Genomic DNA, 21012 nt, shown 5'->3' with positions numbered 1-21012 from the left:
TTGACTGTCAAGAATCTCGTATATAAAAGTCCTGGTATAAGCTTCAGTACTGAGGCAGGTCCTTTTCAGACAACAGCTGGTGTATGGCCTCCTTTACTGCCGATGGCATTGCCCCCACCTGGTACTTCTGGGACAGCTCAGACTTCTGTAGTTGAGGCAGGTGTGATCGAGTGAGCAGTTGTCAGGGGGACTATGGCAAAGTCTCTGAGAGTATCCCAGTTAAGAACTGACGGGCAGACCCTCGCACCAGCTCCATTCCCCCAACCACCCTGTGTCCTAGATTCACCAGAGACCAGGGATTATAAGTAGCGCTCCTGTGCTGATGGAAGGAGGCCTCTGGGTCAGCACTAAGTGGGTGGGGATGGGCTCACCCTGCCCCAACACTCCTGGCCTCACCCTCTGGCCACTGTGGCTGGGGCCCACAGCACCTGCCTGGATACACTAGGTCTTGCCTGCCTGGGAATGACTGGCACCACCTGGCCCTGCTTGCCCACCTTATCCAGACACACTTGGCTAGTCCATCTGGCTGCATCTTGCCCAGTCGAATTCATAAGGCCCTGCATATCCACCCAGAAAAGCTAGACTCCACCTCCTTACACTTAGAGGGCTCAGCCTGCCTTGTCCACCCTCCAGGACACACCTGCTACCCTGCTTGCCCTACACCATGGTCCCAGACAAGCCTCCTCTGCCCAGCCGGCCCAGCCCCTCAGACATGCTCCGCCCACCTTTCTGTCCCGCCCACTCTGCCTAGTCTCTCCAGGCTCCACGTGCCTGACTCTGCCTTCTTGGACACACTCTGTCTTGCCTTAAGGCTCCCAGCCCTGTGGGTCCCATGCGCTGCCAGGCCCTGCCCGCCTCCCAGACTCTCAGCCTCATATACCCCTCCCCACTTCCTGTACGTACTCTGTTCTGCCTTACCTCTCACGTGCTGAGTCATGCCAAGCCCTGCCCCCTCCCCCACTTGCACGTGCCACGCTGTGCGCTGTCTGCCCTGACTCACTCACCTAGAATAATTTGACAATCTTTATTCTGAAAACTACTCCTACCTGAACCCAGTAACGCCTACTAAAATATATAAATATACAAATGTTTTTAAATGTTTGTGTGCATTTGCACACACACGCAAATCATTACTCTCAAAGATTAAAAGAGCAAGCACACACACAAAGAATACACACGTTTTGGTTAAGACAGTTATCAACCAGAGAACACATACTAGTTTCGAGCTACAGATGCAATATTAATAAAAACTCACCCTGGCCTTAGTCTTAAAGGAAGTCTGAACACTTTCCAATGAATAAGCATCACACAGGGCACAGATAAGTTGCGTTAGAAACAAAAGCCTTAACTTGGTGGCCTCTCCCGTTGCGGAGCACAGGCTCCGGACGCGCAGGCCCAGCGGCCATGGCTCACGGGCCCAGCCGCTCCGTGGCATCTGGGACCCCCCCCGGACCGGGGCCCGAACCCGTGTCCCCTGCATCGGCAGGCGGACTCTCAACCACTGCACCAGAAGGGAAGGCCAAGCCTTAACTTTTGAAAATTGAAAAGGCATTTCTAAACTCTTGGTAAAAAAAATAATAATAACGGAAATTAGAAAATACTTAGAACTTAACGAAAACGAAAACAATACATACCCAACTGTGGTCTCAGCTGACAATATAAGAAGACAGAAAATAATGATCTGAGCGCTCAACTCAAATTCGAACAAGTCCCCATACTGACTCCAAAGACACCCATTATTAACCCCCAAATCCCCTTGGACGACCCCTCACCCACCCCTCCAAGTCCGTCTTCAAAGCCCTCACAAGATACCTCAGCGCCCGGTAGGCGCTACACGGAGGAGAGCTTCAAGGCAGCTGAAGTAAAAACGGCAGCAAAGCGACTTCCAGTCCGGTATCGACCTTAGCGCCACCCCTTCCCGAAAGTACTGTGTTTGCACTTGCTCCAGACCCTTAATAACGGAGCTGCTGTACAGCCCAAAGTTTGAAGCAAATGGTTACAGAGAAACCATAGTTACAGAGAAACCATAGTTACATGCACGGTGTTCTGTGCGTCATGAAGGATACACTTGTCTCTTATGACGTCAGCGCCTCACTGTTTCACACATCAGAGTGATCTTCACCGCATTATTGTATGTGGCAGGAAAACTGATCCCTGTATCATTTCCAATTATTTTGAATAATTTCATATTAGTACCATTTTACTATCTGCTATTTAAATCATGAGGTAGGCAATGAGAAAAACAAAGAAAAACAAGTAAATCAGCTTTTAGAAGTCGAGAAAGTAGAAAAAGATTTATGGAAAGGCAGGAAAAATAGAAAGAAAAATGTAAGAAGGTAGTAATAAATTCATATTTGAAATTTATACTTTATTACATAATCAGCAATAAGAAATTGTTAATGGGGTAAACTCTCCAGTTAAAGTCAGAGATTGTCATTTTGGATGAAAATTAACAAGTCTAGCCATATGCTGTTTATGCCAAACCTGGCAAATCATAAGGATACAGAAACGTTTGAAATAAAAGGATGGAAGGAAATTTGCCAGGTACATGCTAATCAAAATAGAGCAAGGTCAATTATATTAATATCAGACTAAAAACACTAAGACAAAAAGTATTAATTGGGGTTCGAAGGGTCATTCTATAATGATTTGATTCGCCATGAACATGTAAAAATCTTATATAATACATGATTATATCCAATCTTATATAATTAAATCCAATCTTACATAATACATGATTAAAATGATGTAAAATGAAAATAAAGAAAAATATATTAGTAAAAGCAAAACAAAAGTAAAATAGAAAAAAACATTATCATTGTGAAAGACTACAATCACACTGCTCACCTTTCAGGACTCAGCTTTGGCATCATCGTCTGGGAAGCTCTCTCTGCTTCCTTTCCATCTGGATGACCAGCCTCTCTTCTGAATGAATTTATGGACATAATTATATAGCAAGAATGTTTCTTTTATTTTAATCTTGAAATTAAGAAGTAAATGGAGGCATTGTCTGAACCCCTCACACCTGTTTTGTCACACCCATCTTCCTCAACTAGAAATGAAGGCAGGGACAACGTTGGTCTTGCTCACTACTGGTTGCGCAGTGCCCAGCTTACACATGACACACAAGAGTGTCCAGTAGCCACTGATGATCAGGTGCCTTGCCTGGTGTTGTTGCAAAGTGGCAAATTACTGCAATTTACCTGGTTGCATATTATTCCTTGAAGATAAGAGCAAATAAATGCTGTAATTTACACTAGAGTTGCATCTAACTAATAATGGTGGGAACTTTGTGCTGCTTTTGCGCTCAAGGACGAAGCACGGCATGTTTTCAAGAAAGCCAATTATTGCTTGTATAATTAATAAAAACGTTGGTTGCTGCTTTGGCATTTCTGAAATGTTAAGAAAACAAGTCTTAAAATGTAAACGTAGATAATGCTTTAATAAAAGCTACCACAGCAGGACAGACGGGGCTGTTTTGCCTGAGCGAGTGGCAGCCCTCTACTGCTGTGCTTCGGCACAATTCATCCCTTGTGATGAGCTTACTTTCGGCCCTGTCATAAGATAAACTACAACAGTATCCCCTGCTAAATCTTTACAGTTTTTATCAAATCCAGTTTAGGGATTGGGGCAAGAGGTGAGAAATTCGAGCTGAACTAAGAAGCAGTCTGTGAGCTCTAAAGAAAGCATTACTACCTCTCTATGGCTGTGAATGTTTATAAGCACTACTTGTTTTGTCCCAGCTAAACTTTTAACTTCCCTTTGAGTTATTTTTCATCACTGTGGCTCATTCAAAGAATCTCGGACAGCGTTTTGCTCTTCACCTCTGACTTCAGACCTACTTCTCCAATATCTCCTGTCTCTTTACTGCTGATTTCTTTCATCGCCAGTTCCAAAGCCCTAGTTCAAGTTTCCTTTATTTTACATTATAATGAACTCCCACCTCTGAGATGTGGCTGGCTAATCCACTTTGCCTCCAGGGTGATGAAAAAATTATGTCACCATTCTCCTTGGGAATCTTCCCTGGATTCCCAGGGTATTCAGAATCAGTTCTCCACTCTATGGTGTGCCCATCAAAGTTCTCTATGACAGGACCCCACTTTCCTGTGATAGACAAATCCTCTTCCCAGGCCCTCCAGGTGTCAAACACTCAGGACATCCTGGATAGTCACTCTCTTGTCAATCCAGCATGGGCTTCCACATTCCAGGCCTTTGCTCAGGCTTGTCCTTCTCTTTTGCTTAGTCCTGCTCACCCTTCAAGACTCAGCTTTGGCATCACCATCTGGGAAGTTCCCTCTACTTCCTTTCCAACCAAGTGACCTGCTTCTCTTCTGAATGCACTTGTGGAAATAGTTATAAGAGTGAGTGGTGTTCCTCTTTTTTTAACCTTGGAATTATAAAGGATGGGGGAGAGTTGCCTGTACTTGTCTGTTTTGTATTTGTCTGCTTTTGCCTGTCAACTTTCTGCTTATCTTTCAAGGTTAAGCTCAGGTGCCTGCCCCACTGGGAAGCCTTCCCCAAACCCCTTGCTCCTCTTTTTCAGTTTTCTCACAACACCTCTGTCATTCTGCTTTGTGTCACTGTGTGGGTTGCAGGTTTCTCTCCTCTACTAGACAGTTAAGGCAATGCTGGAGTGTGAATGACTCCCAGCAGTGTTCCTACAACAGTTGTTGGTGATTCATATATTGCATGTTATAAAAACCAAAGTTTTAAGGTTTATTTTAAGAAATAGTCTTCACAAAGTGAGAGAGTGGCATGGACATATATACACTAGCAAACGTAAAATAGATAGCTAGGGGGAAGCAGCCGCATAGCACAGGGAGATCAGCTCGGTGCTTTGTGACCACATAAAGGGGTGGGGTAGGGAGGGCGGGAATGAGGGAGACGGAAGAGGGAAGAGATATGGGAACATATGTATATGTATAACTGATTCACTTTCTTATAAAGCAGAAACTAACACACCATTGTAAAGCAATTATACTCCAATAAAGGTGTTAAAAAAAAAAAGAAATGATAGAGAGAGTCCTGAAGGTTGAAATGAAAGGACAATAGAGAGTAACTTGAAGCCATATGAAAAAATAAAGATCTCAGTAAAGGTAAATACATGGGCAATTATAAAAGGCAGCATTATTGTAACAACGGTGCATAACCACAGTTTGTTTTCTACATGATTTAAGAGACTACTACATTAAAAAAAGCAATTATTAATCTAGAAGCTACTATTATTATAACTTTGGTTTGTAACTCCACATTTTGTTGTCTACATAATTTGACAGGCTAATGTATTTTAAAAAAAATTATTAGCTTAAGTTTTTGAACACACAATGTATAAAGAAGTAATTTTGTGAAATCAACAACTGAAAGAGGTGGGGATGGGGCTATTAAAGGAGAAATTTGTATATGTTACTGAAATTAAGCTGGTGTAAATTCAAATTAGAGTGTAATAACGTTAGGCTGTTAAATGAAACCGCCATGGTAACCACAAAGAAAATTGCTATAAAATATACACCAAAGGAAATAAGAAAGGAATTTTAAAATTTCATTACCAAAAAAAAAGAAAACCCAACAACTAAACACAAAGGAAGACAGTGTTGCAGGGAAGGAGGGACAGAAAGCTAAAAGACATACAGAAAACAAATGTCAAAATGGAAGTAAGTCCCTCCTTATCAGTAATTATTTTAATGTAAATGGATTAAACTCTCCAATCAAAAGATAGAGATTGGCAGAAAGGATTTTTTTCAAAAAAGTGATCCAACTGTATGGGGTCTACAAGAAATTCATTTTAGATCCCCAAACACTAATAGGCTGAAAGTGAAAGTATGTAAAAGGTTATTCCATGCATAATAACCAAAAGAGAGCAGGGATGGCTATACGAATATCAGACTAATAAATTTTTAGGCAAAAACTCTTGACAAGAGAAGTGGAAGGACATTATATATTAATTAAAAGTTCAAAACAGTGAGAATATATAACAATTATAAACATTTACACACCTAATAACAGACCATCAAAATATATGAAGAAAAATTGACAGAATTGAATGGAGAAATAGATAGTTCTACAATAATAGGTGGAGACTTCAACACTCTACTCGCAGTAATGAATACAACAACCAGACAAGAGATAACTAAGGAAACAGAGGACATGAACAACACAGTAAACAAACTCGATCTAACAGACATATACAGAACACTCTACCCACTACAGCAGAATACACATCCTTCACAAGTGTACATGGGACATATTCCACGATAAACCACATGTTAGGCCACAGATAAAATCTCAATATTTTCTAAAAGTTAGATATCATACAGAGTATCTTTTCTAAAAACAATGAGAATGGGCATCATCAGGAAATCTACAAGCAACAAATGCTGGAGAGAATGTGGAGAAAACGGAACCCTTTTGCACTGTTGGTGGGAATGTAAATTGATACAGCCGCTGTGGAGAACAGTATGGAGGTTCCTTAAAAAACAAAACATAGAATTACCATATGGTCTAGCAATCCCACTACTGAGCACATACCCAGAGAAAACCATAATTCAAAAAGACACATGCACCCCAGTGTTCACTGCAGCACTATTTACAATAGCCAGGGCATGGAAGCAACCTAAATGCCCATCGACAATCAAATGGGTAAAGAAGATGTGGTACCTATATACAATGGAATATTACTCAGCCATAAAAAGGAACGAAATTGGGTAATTTGTAGAGACGTGGATGGACCTAGAGACTGTCATACAGAGTGAAGTAAGGCAGAAAGAGAAAAACAAATATCGTATATTGATGTATATATGTGGAATCTAGAAAAATGGTACAGATGAACCAGTTTGCAAGGCAGAAATAGAGACACAGATGTAGAGAACAAACGTATGGGCACCAAGGGAGGAAAGTGGGGTGGGGGCGGTGGTGGTGGGATGAATTGGGAGATTGGGATTGACATATATACACTAATATTTATAAAATAGATAACTAATAAGAACCTGCTGTATAAAAAATAAGAATAAAATAAAATATTAAAAAAATAAAAACAATGGGATGAAATTAGAGATCAATAACAGAAAGAAAACGGGAAAGTTCAGAAATCTGTGGAAGCTAAACAGCACACTTTTAAGCATCCAGTGGATCAATAAAGAAATCACAAGGGAATTTAGGAAATACTTAGAGACAAATGAAAAAGAAAACATAACATATAAAAGCTTATGGAGGACTTCCCTAGAGGTGCAGTGGTTAAGAATCTGCCTGCCAGTGCAGGGGACACGGGTTCAATCCCTGGTCCAGGACGATCCCACATGCCATGGAGCAACTAAGCCCGTGCACCACAACTACTGACTCTGCGCTCTAGAGCCCATTAGCCACAAATACTGAGCCCACGCACCACAACTACTGAAGCCCATGCACCCTACAGCCCACATACCACAACTACTGAGCCCGCGTGCTGCAACTACTGAAGCCTGGTGCCTGGAGCCCCTGTCCTGCAACAAGAGAAGCCACCACAATGAGAAGCCTGTGCACCGCAACAAAGAGTAGCCCCAGCTTGCCACAACTAGAGAAAGCGCACGCACAGCAACGAAGACCCAATGCAGCCAAAAATAAATTAATTAATTTTTAAAAAGACACTATCAATAGAGTGAAAAAGGCAACACACAAAATGGGTGAAAATAGTTGCAAATTCTATATTTGATAAGGGATTAATATCCAGAATATATAGAGAACTCCTAAAACTCAACAACAAAACAACCCAATTAAAAAGTGGGCATGGGACTTCCCTGGCAGTCCAGTGGTTAAGACTTTGTGCTTCCAATGCAGGGGTCATGGGTTCGATCCCTGGTCAGGGAACTAAGATCCCGTAAGCTGCACAGTGCGGCCAAAAAACCAAAAGTGGGCAGAGGACCTGAATAGACATTTTCCAAGGAAGACACACAGATGGACAACAGGCACATGAAAATACACTCAACATCACTAATTGTTAGAGAAATGCAAATCCAAACTACATGTAATACCGCTTCACACTCATTAGCAGAGCTACTATCAAAAAACAGAAAATAACTAGTGTTGGCAAGGATGTGGAAAAATTGGAACCCTTGTGCACTGTTAGTGGGAATGTAAAATGTACAGCCACTATGGAAAAAAGTGTAACAGTTTCTCAAAAAATTAACAGTAGAACTACCATATGATCCAGCAATTCCACTTCTGGATATACATTCAAAAGAATTGAAAGCAGGGTCTTAAAGAGATATTTGTACTCCCATGTTTATAGCAGCTCTTAGAAAGAGCAATAACTCTGTTCTGCTCCTACCAGTACCGGGAATGTGGTCTTTTCAAGTCTGCCACTGAACTGGGGAGTTGGGGGTGGGAGTAGGGTAAGGTAAAATGCCACAGAACTTGTTGTTCGTACTGAGAGTCAGTATATGTTCTTGACTAAATGTTTCCCAGGTAACTGAAAAACTTTGGTTAATTTCCAGAGTTGTGAAAAAGTTGATTTAGACAATATTTTGCCAGTTTTTTCATTGCTTTTATGGAAGGGTGAAATTCCAGGGGTCCTTACTCCTCCATCTTTGCTAATAGTGCTCCCTTTTATCCTTTTTTACATCTTTAGGACCTGCAGTGATTTCACCTCTGTCATTCTTAATCTTAGTGACTAGTGTCTTCTCTCTTTTTTTCCTGATCATTCTGGTTAGAGGTTTCACAATTTTATTGATCTTCTCAAAGAACTAGCTTCTGGTTTCATTGATTTCCTCTATAGATTTTCTGGTTTCTATTTCGTTGATTTCTGCTCTGATCTTTATTATTTCCCTTCTTCTAATCACTTTAGATTTAATTTGCTCGTACGGCTTTTGTTTCTTAAGAAGGAAGCTGAGATTACTGCTTTAAGAGCATTCTTAATTTCTAATATAAATGTTTAGTGCTATAAATGTCCCTCTAAATATTTCTTTAGCTGAATCCCCCAATTTTTATATGCTGTGCTTTCAGTTTCATTTAGGTCAAAATATCTTATAATTTCAAGTTTTATTTCTTCTTTAACCTACAGATTATTTAGAAGTATGTAATTTAGTTTCAAAACATTTGGGGATTTTCCAGGGATCTTTCTGGTTTTGATGTCTAATTTAATTCAGTTCTGGTCCCAGGCCATACTTTGTGTGATATGAATACTTTTAAATGTATTTCATTGGTTTCATGACCCTGAATATGGTCTATCTTGGTAAATGGGTTACATGTGCTCTTGTAAAGGAAGTGTAGTCTGCTGATATGCTCTATAAATGTCAATGAGGGCAAGTTGGTTGATAGTGTTATCCAAGTCTTCTATATCCTTACTTCTTCTCTTCTGTTTACTTATTCTAGTGATTATTGAGAGAAGGGTGTTGAAATATTGGACTGTAATTGTGGATTGATTTATTTCTCCTTGCAGTTCTATCAGGTTTTTCTTGACATTTTTTGAAGCTCTGTTATTAGGTCCCTAAACATTCAGGATTGTTATGTCCTTTTGATGAATTAACCCCTTTATTATTACAGAATGAACCTGTCGAGAGAAAACTGTGACTCTAAGAGTACTTAAAGATTTTACTCAACGGATGTGCATCAGTTAGAAACTTAAGAACAATAAACTTCCCAAGCTGAGGCAGGATTAATTTATATAGGGAAAGAAGGGCATATGACTGTGGTCTGTCCCAGGCTGCAATTTTTCTTATCTGTAACTGCTGAAAATTTGTGGTTGGAACTGTTGAGAGACTGTTCCAGTTTTCCATGCCTTCTTCTCAGGATCATAGGTGCAATCTCATGCCTGCAGCTTTCAGAACAGTTTTTTTGAAAACTGTTTCTGTAATTCTTAAAGTTTTTCAAAGTTCAGGAGAACAGGAGATTGAAAAAAGGGGGAGGGAAGAGAGAAGGGGAGATCAAGATGGCAGAGGAAGAGGATGCAGAGCTCACCTATACCCACAAACACATGAAAAATACATCAACGTGTGGAACAATTCTCACTGAAAACAAACTGGAGACTGGCAGAAAGGCTGTAAAAATGATCCACACAGAATCAGCTAGGAAGGGAAGAGAAGCAAACAGGTTAAGACCTGCACCCCTGAGAGAGGGCACAGAAGATGAAGGGGACTGCACAGGCTCAGAGGTCCTCCCTGGGGAGTGAGAAGTTCAAGCCACATACTGAGCACCCAGCCTTGGGGTCTGACACGGGGAAGACAAGAAACTGGAGCTGGTTTGAAAACCAGTGAGACTAATAGGAGGGCTGTAAGAAACCTACACACCACTCATGAAGAGCATGCACATGCTTGCTTACTCCCCGGAACAAGGGTGGGGAAGCATATTGAAACTACCCAGGACTCTGGCTGGTTTCCCATGACCAACCCAGCATGTGACCCAGCCTGAGCTAAGCATCTGCTCTGGCCCCACTTGCTCCATGGTGCAGCTCTGCATTAGGGTGAGGGCTACCATGGCAGAGGGGAGTGCGCAGTTGTGAGGGACCGAGCTGGCTCAGACCCAGCATGGCATCTAAACAAGGTGAAGGCAGCCATTGCTGGCACTTGCAGGAATGGTCCAGAACAGTGACTGGTGCTGGTACTGCTACAGCCTGTGCCCTGACCCACACCAAGCACCTGCTCCAGCTCCTCTTGCTCCAGTACTGCTCCCCTTTGGGACAAGGGTGCCCGTGCTGGGAGACGGGAGAGCACACACTTAGAGGGAATGGAGCCAGCTCACACCAGACTCTTAGCACTTATGCTCCAGCAACTTAGGACCCACCCCCACCCCTACCCCCACCCCCATCCCCACCCCCACCCCCAACAGGGTGGTGTTGGCCACTGAGCAGAGGAGAAGCCCTAGACCACATCTGGCCCTGGCTCTAGCCCCTCCATTTCCAGCCCCACCTTCTACCAATGTGACAGCTACCAGCACACTCTGGGGGAAGACGTGATTCATGCTCACTGCAGATCCAGCTCTCCCATCAAAGCCACCGGGCACATGAAGACAGTATTGTGATGCTCCCACACAAGGACCCTCCTTCAAGATTGGTATAGGTAACTATTTCACCTAATTTCATAGAGACAGAGGAAGTTAAGCAAAATGAGAAGGCAGAGGAATTTTTTTCAGATGAAAGAACAAGAGAAAACCCCTGAAAAAACAACTAATGAAACAGAAATTATTTATTATTATTAAAGAGTTCAAAGCATTAGCAATAAAATGCTAACCGAATTAAGGAAACAAATATATGAACACAGTGAGAATTTTAACAAGGAACAAGCAAATATTAAAAAGAAACAGGCAGAACTGAAGAATAAAATAACTGAAATGGCAAATACACTAGGAGGAATTAACAGCGCACTAGGTGATGCAGAAGAACACATAACTGATGTGGAAGATAGAAAAATGGAAATCACCCAATTAGAACAGCAGACAGAAAGACAAATGAAAAAGAAATCGAAAGCAACATACGAGGTCTATGGGATAATATAAAACATGCCAACATCCGCATTATAGGGCTTCCAGAAGGAGAAAAGAGAGGAAAGGGAATTGAAATGTATTTGAAGAAATTATGGTTGAAAACTTCTGAAACCTAAAGAAAGAAACAGATATCCAGGTACAGGAAGCACAGAGGGTCCCAAACAAGATGAAGCCATACAGACTCACACCAAGATATATCATAATTAAAATGGAAAAAGTTAAAGATGAAGAGAGGACTCCAAAGGCGGCAAAGAAAAATGGAGTCAGTTACAAGGGAACCCCCATAAGGCTCTCAGCTGATTTCTCTTCAGAAACTTTGCAGGCCAGAGGGAGTGGCATGATATATTCAAAGTCCTGAAAGGGAAAAACCTGCAACTTAGGATACCCTACCCAGCAAGATTACCATTTAGAATAGAAAGAAAGATAAAGAATTTCTCAGACAAGCAAAAGCTAAAGGAATTCAGCAATATTAACCTCCCTAAAAGAAATATTGAAGGGTTTTCTCTAAAAAGAAAAGAAGCAAGAATCTATTGGAAAGGAAAAATCACAATAGGAAAGGCAAATATATAAAACGATTGATGATCACTTAAATAAGCCAGTACATAGATTAAAAAACAATCAAAAAAAATTTTGTAAAAGCAATTGTAACTACAATTAACAGCAAAAGGATAAGCATGAACATGTAAAATAGAACATCAAAATCACAACATGTGGGGGAGGGAAGTAAAAAATGTACATCTGGGCTTCCCTGGTGGCGCAGTGGTTGAGAGTCCGCCTGCCGATGCAGGGGACACGGGTTCGTGCCCCGGTCTGGGAAGATCCCACATGCCGCGGAGCGGCTGGGCCCGTGAGCCATGGCCGCTGAGCCTGCGCGTCCGGAGCCTGTCCTCCGCAACGGGAGAGGCCACAACAGTGAGAGGCCCGCGTAACGCATAAAAAAAAAAAAAAAAAAAAATGTACATCTTTTAGAATGTGTGTGAACTTAAATGATTATCAGTTTATAGCAAGTAGATACAATTATGGGTCAACATATATGAATCCCACGGTAACCACAAATCAAAAATCAACAATAGATACACAAAAAAACAAAAAGAAAGGAACTCAGGCATACTAGAAAAGAAAATCATCAAACCACAAAAAGAAAAAGAAATGAACAAAGAACTACAAGAAAATGAGAAACAAGGAATTAAATGGTAATAAATACATACCTATCAATAATTACTTTAAATCTCAATGGACTAAATACTCCAAACAAAACAGCGTGGCTGACTGGATAAAAAAACAAGACCCTTCAATATGCTGCCTACAAGAGACTTCAGGGTGAGAAAATACACACAGAATGAAAGTGAGGGCATGGAGAAAGTTATTTTGTGCAAATGGAAATGACAGAAAGCAGGGCTAGCAATACTCGTATCAAAATACACTTTAAAACAAAGGCTATAATGAAAGACAAAGAAGGGCATTATATAATGATAAAGGGATCAATAGAAGAAGAGGACACTACACTCGTTAACATATATGTGCCCAATACAGGAGCACCTAAACATGTAAAGCAAATACTGACAGACATAAAGGAAGAAATTAACAATAGTACAATAAGAGTAGGAGACTTTAACGCCCCACTGACATCAACGGGCAGATCACTGAGACAGAAAATCAATAAAGCAATAGAGGTCCTAAATGACACAATAGACCAGTTGGACTTAATTGATATCTACAGGGCACTACGTTCAAAGAAAGCAGAATACACATTCTTTTCAGGTGCAAATGGAACGCTCTCCAGGATAGATCACATACTAAGTCACAAAACAAGCCTCAACAAATTTACGAGGATAGAAATTACTTCAAGTATGTTTTCTGACCACAAATGCACAAAGCTAGAAAACAACTACAGAAAGAAAAAGGGGGAAAGAACAAACACGTGGAGACTAAACAACATGCTATTAAAAAAAAAGTCAACAATGAAATCAAAGAGGAAATCAGAAAATACCTCAAGACAAATGAAAATGAAAACACAATTTTCCAAAATCTGTGGGATGCAGCAAAATCAGTTCATAGCAGTACTGACCACTCTCGAGAAATAAGAAAAATCTCAACTAAACAACCTAGCCTACCACATAAAAGAATTAGAAAAAGAAGAACAAACAAAGCCCAAAGTCAGAAGTAGGAAGGAAATAATAAAGATCAGAGAGGAAGTAAATAAAATAGAGATAAAAAAACCAAAAAGGTAAATGAAACCAAGAGCTGGGTGTTAAAAAGGATAATGAAACTGATAAACTTTTAGCCAGGTTCACAAAGAAGAAATAAGAGAGGACCCAAATAAAAAAAAATAAGAAATGAAAGAAGAGAGATAATAATGATATCACAGAGATTTAAAAAATCGTAAGAGAGGGCTTCCCTGGTGGCACAGCAGTTGAGAGTCTGCCTGCCGATGCAGGGGACACAGGTTCGTGCCCCGGTCCGGGAAGATCCCACATGCCACGGAGCGGCTGGGCCCGTGAGCCATGGCCGCTGAGCCTGCCCGTCCGGAGCTTGTGCTCCACAACGGGAGAGGCCACAACAGTCAGAGACCCGCCTACCGCAAAAAAAAAAAAAAAAAAAAAAAAAATCATAAGACAACACTGTGAACAGTTATATGCCAACAAATTGGACAACCTAGAAGAAATGGACAAATTTCTTGAAACATACAGCCTGCCAAGACAGAGTCAAGCAGAAACACAGTTTGAACAGACTGATCACTAGAAGTGAAATTGAATCTGTAATTAAAAAATATAAAACTTCCAGGAGGACCTTCAAGATGGCGGGGGAGTAGGACATGGAGATCACCTTCCTCCCCACAAATACATCTAAAATACATCTACACATGGAACAACTCCTACAGAACACCTACTGAACGCTGGCAGAAGACCTCAGACTTACAGAAAGGCAAGAAAATCTCCACGTAGCTGGGTAGGGTGAAAAAAAAAAAAAGAAAAAAAACAGAGACAAAAGAATAAGGACGGGACTTGCCCCTCTGGGAGGGAGCCGTGAAGGAGGAAAAGTTTCCACACGCTAGGAAGCCCATTCACTGGCGGAGATGGGGGGGTGGCGGGGTGGAAGCTTCGGAGCCATGGAAGACAGCGCAGCAACAGGGTTGCGGAGGGCAAAGGAGAGAGAATCCCGCACAGAGGATTGGTGCCAACCAGCACTCCCCAGCCTGAGATGCTTGTCTGTTCAGGGCAGGTGGGGGCTGGGCACTGAGGCTCAGGCTTCGGAGGTCAGACCCCAGGGAGAGGACTGGGGTTGGCTGCGTGAACACAGCCTGAAGGGGGCTAGTGCACCACAACTGAGGGAGTCTGGGAAAAAGCCTAGGCCTTCCTGAGAGGCAAGAGACCATTGTTGCAGGGTGCTCAAGGAGAGGGGCAATCCCACCATAGGAGCTTCTACCTACATGCACTCACAGACAGCAGGGCATCACCCATGCGAGCTGCAGCTGCTACCTAGGATCCCAGAGGCGGGTGCGACGGCTGCCGCCGCTGCCGCCGAGGGTCCTGGGAGCAAGTGCAGGTCACTGCCCACACCCTCCTGGGAGCCTGTGCTGCCCACCACTGCCAAGGGTCCCATTATCTGGGGCCAACTTCCCTGGGAGAATGCATGGCATGCCTCAGGCTGTAGCAACTTCCTGCTGGCCTCTGCCACTGCAGGCACTCCCCCCACACCCCAACTGTGACAGCTGTATCCCTCCCTCTCCCCGGCCTGAGTGAGCAAGTGAGCCCTAATCAGCCTCTGCTTTCACCCCTCTTGGCTGGGCAGGAACAGATGCCTGAGGGTGGCTGACAGGCAGAGGAAGGGCCAAAACCAAAGGTGAACTCCAGGGCCTGTGCGACCAAAGAAGAGAAAGGGAAATCTCTCCGTGCAGCCACAGGAGCAGCGGATTAAACCCCTGCAATTGGCTTGGTAAAACCTGAATCTGTGAAATATCTGAAGAGAAAACGAGTGTTCCCACAATCGAGACTGTGGACTTTGGGGGCAACTGTGGACTTTGGAGACAAGTACATGCAGGAGTAAGGCCAGATCAGAGTCTGAGCTGGCCCCACAGTGCCACAGCAGGTCCAGAGACCTACCTAGAAGTATTGGAGGACCATTGTTTGGGCGTGTGCAAGGAGAGGGGATTCAGAGCACCGCCTAAACGAGCTCCAGAGACGAGCGTGAGCCGCAGCTATCAGTGTGGACATGAGAGATGGGCATGAGATGCTAAGGCTGCTGCTGCAGCCACCAAGAAGCCTGTGTGCAAGCACAGGTCACTATCCACACCTCCTCTCCCGGGAGCCTGTGCAGCCCGCCACTGCCAGGGTCCCGGGATCCAGGAACAACTTTCCCAGGAGAACACACAGCGCGCCTCAGGCTGTTGCAATGTCACGCCGGCCTCTGCCACCACAGGTTTGCCCCGCATTCTGTACCCCTCCCTCCCCCTGGCCCGAGTGAGCCAGAGCCCCCTAATCAGCTGCTACTTTAACCCTAAACTGTCTGAGCGAAGAACAGACACCCTCAGGCGACCTACACGCAGACGTGGGGCCAAATCCAAAGCCAAACCCCAGGAGCCATGTAAAAAATAAGAGAAAGGGAAATTTCTCCCAGCAGCCTCAGGAGCAGTGGATTAAATCTTCACAATCAACTTGCATCTCTGGAATACCTGAATAGACAACGAATCATGCCAAAATTGAGGTAGTGGACCTTGGGAACAACTGCAGACTTGGAGTTTGCTTTCTGCATCTAATTTGTTTCTGGTTTTATGTTTATCTTAGTTTAGTATTTAGAGTTTATTACCATTGGTAGATATCTTTATTGATTTCGTTACTCTCTTCCTTTATATATATATATATTTTTTTTTCCTTTTTCTCCTTTTGTGAGTGTGTATGTGTATCCTTTGTGTGATTTTGTTTGTATAGCTTTGCTTTTACCATTTGTCCTAGGGTTCTGTCTGTCCGTTATTTTTTGCTTTTGTTTTTTTTTTTAGTATAGTTTTTAGGGCTTGATATCATTGGTGGATTTGTCTTCTTGGTTTGGCTGCTCTCTTCTTTCTTTCTTTCTTTTTTTAAAAAATTTTTAATATTTTTTTATTTTAATAACTTTATTTTATTTTTTTCTTTCTTTTCTCCTTCCTTCCTTTCTCTCTTTCTTTCTTTCTTTCCTTCTTTCTCTCTCTATCTTTCTTCCTCCCTCCCACCCTCCTTCCCTGCCTCCCTCCCTCTCTCCCTCTCTCTCTCTCTCTCTCTCTCTCTCTTTCTTTCTTTCTTTCTTTCTCCCTTTAATTCTGAGCCGTGTGGCTGACAGGGTCTTGGTGCTCCAGCCAAGTGTCAGGCCTGTGCCTCTGAGGTGGGAAAGCCGAGATCAGGACATTGGACCACCAGAGACCTCCCAGCTCCACGTAATATCAAACGGTGAAAGCTCTCCCAGAGATCTCCATCTCAAAGCTAAGAGCCAGCTCCATTCAACAACCAGCAAGCTACAGTGCTGGACACCCTACAACTAGCAAGGCAGGAACACAACCCCACCCATTAGCAGAGAGGCTGCCTAAAATCATAATAAGGTCACAGACACCCCAAAACACCACCGGACACGGTCCTGCCCACCAGAAAGACAAGATCCAGCCTCATCCACAAGAACACAGGCACCAGTCCCCCCCACCAGGAAGCCCGCACAACCCACTAAACCAACCTTAGCCACTGGGGGCGGACACCAAAAACAACGGGAACTACGAACCTGCAGCCTGCAAACACAGTAAGTTAAGCAAAATGAGAAGACAGAGATATACACAGCAGATGAAGGAGCAAGGTAAAAACCCACCAGACCAAACAAATGATGAGGAAATAGGCAGTCTACCTGAAAAAGAATTCAGAGTAATGATAGTAAAGATGATCCAAAATCTTGGAAATAGAATGGAGAAAATACAAGAAACGTTTAACAAGGACCTAGAAGAATTAAAGCGCAAAGAAACAATGATGAACAACACAATAAATGAAATACAAAATTCTCTAGAAGGAATCAATAGCAGAATAACTGAGGCAGAAGAACAGATAAGTGACCTGGAAGATAAAATAGTGGAAATAACTACCACAGAGCAGAATAAAGAAACAAGAATGAAAAGAATTGAGCTCCCAGCCCCGCCCACCCCGGCGGGTGAGCAGACAAGCCTCACGGGCTGATGTTGAACTATCCTTGCGTCTCTGGAATAAACCCCACTTGATCATGACTTCTTTAGAACTACAAGCTCCTGAACTGCTTTGGTCCACTGATCTTCTTTCTAAGTTACAAGAGAAGACAGCTTTGCCAAATCTTTTATTTCAAAACATTGAACTTCTGTTTTCCACCTTCCAAGGGTTTCCAGAAAGGAAGCAAAACCACAGACTTGTCAACTGTCAGAGAGTTTAGATACTTCAAGTTCTGAAAGTGAAGCAGAGAGTGAACCAGAACAAGTTTCTGGTTACAACAGACTACTTGCCACATTAAAGGATGTTTCCAAGGAAGATGAGGAGGAGGAAGAGGAAGAAGACCATGTTATAGATGAGACAGAAATGAATCTTGAAGATGGCGATAGTGACATCAGTGTGGAGGAAGAGACGGCAGTAGCATCTACTGACATGCAGAAGAATGCGGCCTTACCTGCTGACCCTAAGGGAAAAGATGGGCACGGGCCACCTGGCACATCAGAGGAATCCCCAGAGGAGTTGACAGACGCAAAACATGAGTCACTCTTCAGCCTAGAAACCAACTTTCTCGAGGAGGAAAGAGAAGGCAACTGTTCTCTGAAAGCATTACAAGATCCATTTGCACAACATGTAAACAAAGAACTGAAAGAAAAAGAGATCCAGGCTGTTGCCACAAATCCCAAAACTACCCACCAGCTAAAATGGCCCGTCCTGGGCCAGCGTGTCTTTTCATGCAGGTTTCGACAGTTGGAAACCGGAAACCTTTAAACCCCCAAAGGACATTGACTTAAAGTCACTTCATCTCCAGAAGCCTCTGGAATCCACCTGGATCAAGACCAACAGCCAGTTCCTCTCTGGTCCCCCAAATTCAAGTAGCCCCTTCACACCCCTCCAGAAAGAGCCCTTCTTAATTATGAATTCTTACCGGGACCTCTTCTACCCAGAAAGGACTGCCCTGAAGAATGGGGAAGAGATCCGCCACGTGTACTGCCTGCATGTGATAAATCACGTCCTCAAAGCCAATGCCCAGGTGCTTACCAACAACAGCAGATGCCGAAGCCAGAAACTTGGGGTGGGTGATGATGATGACTTCAGGGACCAAGGGCTAACGAGGCCCAAGGTGCTGACAGTGGTGCCATTCCGGGAAGCTGCTTTGCGGGTGGTACAGCTCTTTATCAGTCTTCTTGAGGGCGACAGCAAGAAGAAAATAATTGTAAGCAACAAAAAGAGGTTTAATGGAGAGTATGGCTCAGATCCCGAGGAGAGACCACCCAACCTGAAGAGGCCTGAGGATTGTGAAGCTGTATTTGTCGGCAACATCGATGACCACTTCAGGACTGGAGTGGCAATACTGCAGAGAAGCATCCGACTTTATGCCCCCTTCTATTCGTCAGACATCCTCATTGCCTCCCCTCTGGGCTTGAGGACCATCATTGGTGGAGAAGGAGAGAAGAAGAGAGAGTTTGACTTTCTGTCTTCTATTGAGCTTCTCATCATTGATCAAGCTGACATTTCCCTGATGCAGAACTGGGAGCATGTCTTGCATTTGATGAACCACATGGACCTACTGCCCTTGGACTCACATGGGGTGGACTTTTCTCGAGTGCGCATGTGGAGCCTCAATAATTGGTCCAAGTACTATCGTCAGACGCTGCTGTCTGGGGCCCTGCAGGATGCCCAGATCAACTCTGTGTTCATCAAATACTGCGTCAATGTGCAAGGCCAGGTGGCTGTGAGGAACGTCCCGATGACAGGCTGCATCAGTCATGTCCTGGTGCAGCTCCCACATGTCTTCCAGAGGATGGAAGCTGAAAACCTAGCTTCAGTGATTGATGCCAGGTTTAACTTTTTTGTCAACAAGATTTTGCCTCAGTATCGTGATGCAGTCATGTCTCACACGCTTATCTACGTCCCCTCCTACTTTGACTTTGTGCATCTCCGAAATTACTTCAAGAAGGAGGAACTGAACTTCACTCATATCTGCGAGTACGCCCAGAAGTCTGGTGTCTCCAGGGCCAGAGACTTCTTCCTTCAAGGAGAGAAGCAGTTCCTGCTCCTCACAGAGCGCTTCCATTTCTACAAAAGATACACAATAACAGGCATCAGGAACCTGATTTTCTATGAACTGCCAACATATCCCCACTTCTACAGTGAAGTCTGTAACGTGCTGCAAGCCACCACCCGAGGAGAGGAAGCTGCCTGGACCTGCACTGTCCTCTACTCCAAGTACGATGCCCAGAGGTTGGCTGCTGTGGCCGGGGTGGAGCGGGCTGCACAGATGCTGCAGTCCAAGAAGAACGTCCACCTCTTCATTACTGGAGAGAGATGAGAATTGGTTGGACAGGAAATGGTGTTTGCTGTGATATGTCATGCTTGGTTCTGTGTCACTTGGACCTGATTCTGATCACTTACACAAAGAAGGGCTGCAACAAGGAAGGAGCACCAGGCAGGTTCTTATCAGATACTTCTTTCTTTTCAGATCATATATACCTGAAAAGTTCAGTGTAAACCAGATTTTGGTAAAACCCATCTTTCAGAGGTCAGGGGAGAGCTCATGGGACTCTGAGAAGTTGATAGAAGGAATCCTCTACTTGTGAATTTTTTTGGACGCCATAAATTCTTTTGTTGTGACTTCACCTCTAATTTATTACACTTGGTAAATTCTTTAAAAAAAAAGAATGAAAAGAATTGACTCAATCTACACTACCAGCTCTGTAGGGGTAGTGTGAAAGCAGCATAGACAATATGTAAACAAATGAGTGTGGCTGTGTTTCAATAAAACTTTATTTATAAAAACTGGTGGTGGGCCAGATTCGGCCTGTGGGTTCTAGTTTGCTGATCCCTGATATAAAGAGCTCCTAAAAATTGAGAAACGTGGGCCTAAAAACCTCATTTTAAAAATGTGGGAGCAACCTAAATGTCCATTGACAGATGAATGGATAAAGAAGATGTGGTACATATATACAATAGAATACTACTCAGCCATCAAAAAGAATGAGATGATGCCATTTTCAACAACAGCGATGCAACTAGAGATTATCATACAAAGTGCAGTAAGTCAGAGAGAGAAAGACAAGCACCACATGATATCACTTATATATGAAATCTAAAACATGACACGAATGCATCTACGAAACAGAAACACATTCACAGACGTAGAAAACAGACTTGTGGTTTCCAAGGGGGATGGAGGGTGGGGGAGGGATGGAGTAGAACGTTGGGGTTAGCATATGCAAGCTATTATATATGGAATGGATAAACAATGGAAAAAATATTTAAAAAAGAATGTATGTATATGTATAACTGAATCACTGCTGTACAGCAGAAATTAACACAACATTGTGAATCAACTATACTTTAATAAAAAACAAATTTA

At 43.1% G+C, this 21012-nt stretch overlaps 1 protein-coding gene across 1 annotated transcript; it reads left to right on the top strand.

Annotated features, from left to right (window-relative positions):
* The first annotated feature begins 832 nt into the window (after window positions 1–832).
* Window positions 833–19965, top strand: LOC136142097 (U3 small nucleolar RNA-associated protein 25 homolog). The gene is given in 4 exon segments (XM_065900160.1): window positions 833–895; window positions 1730–1893; window positions 17807–18386; window positions 18388–19965. Coding segments are annotated over 4 exon segments (2385 nt in total).
* The last annotated feature ends 1047 nt before the right edge of the window (window positions 19966–21012 follow it).

Source organism: Phocoena phocoena, chromosome X, assembly GCF_963924675.1.
Source record: "Phocoena phocoena chromosome X, mPhoPho1.1, whole genome shotgun sequence".
In the NCBI taxonomy this organism is placed as follows: Eukaryota; Metazoa; Chordata; class Mammalia; order Artiodactyla; family Phocoenidae; genus Phocoena; species Phocoena phocoena.
The sequence above is the reverse complement of the archived record's forward strand: the minus strand, read 5'-3'. Positions and strand labels throughout refer to the sequence as shown.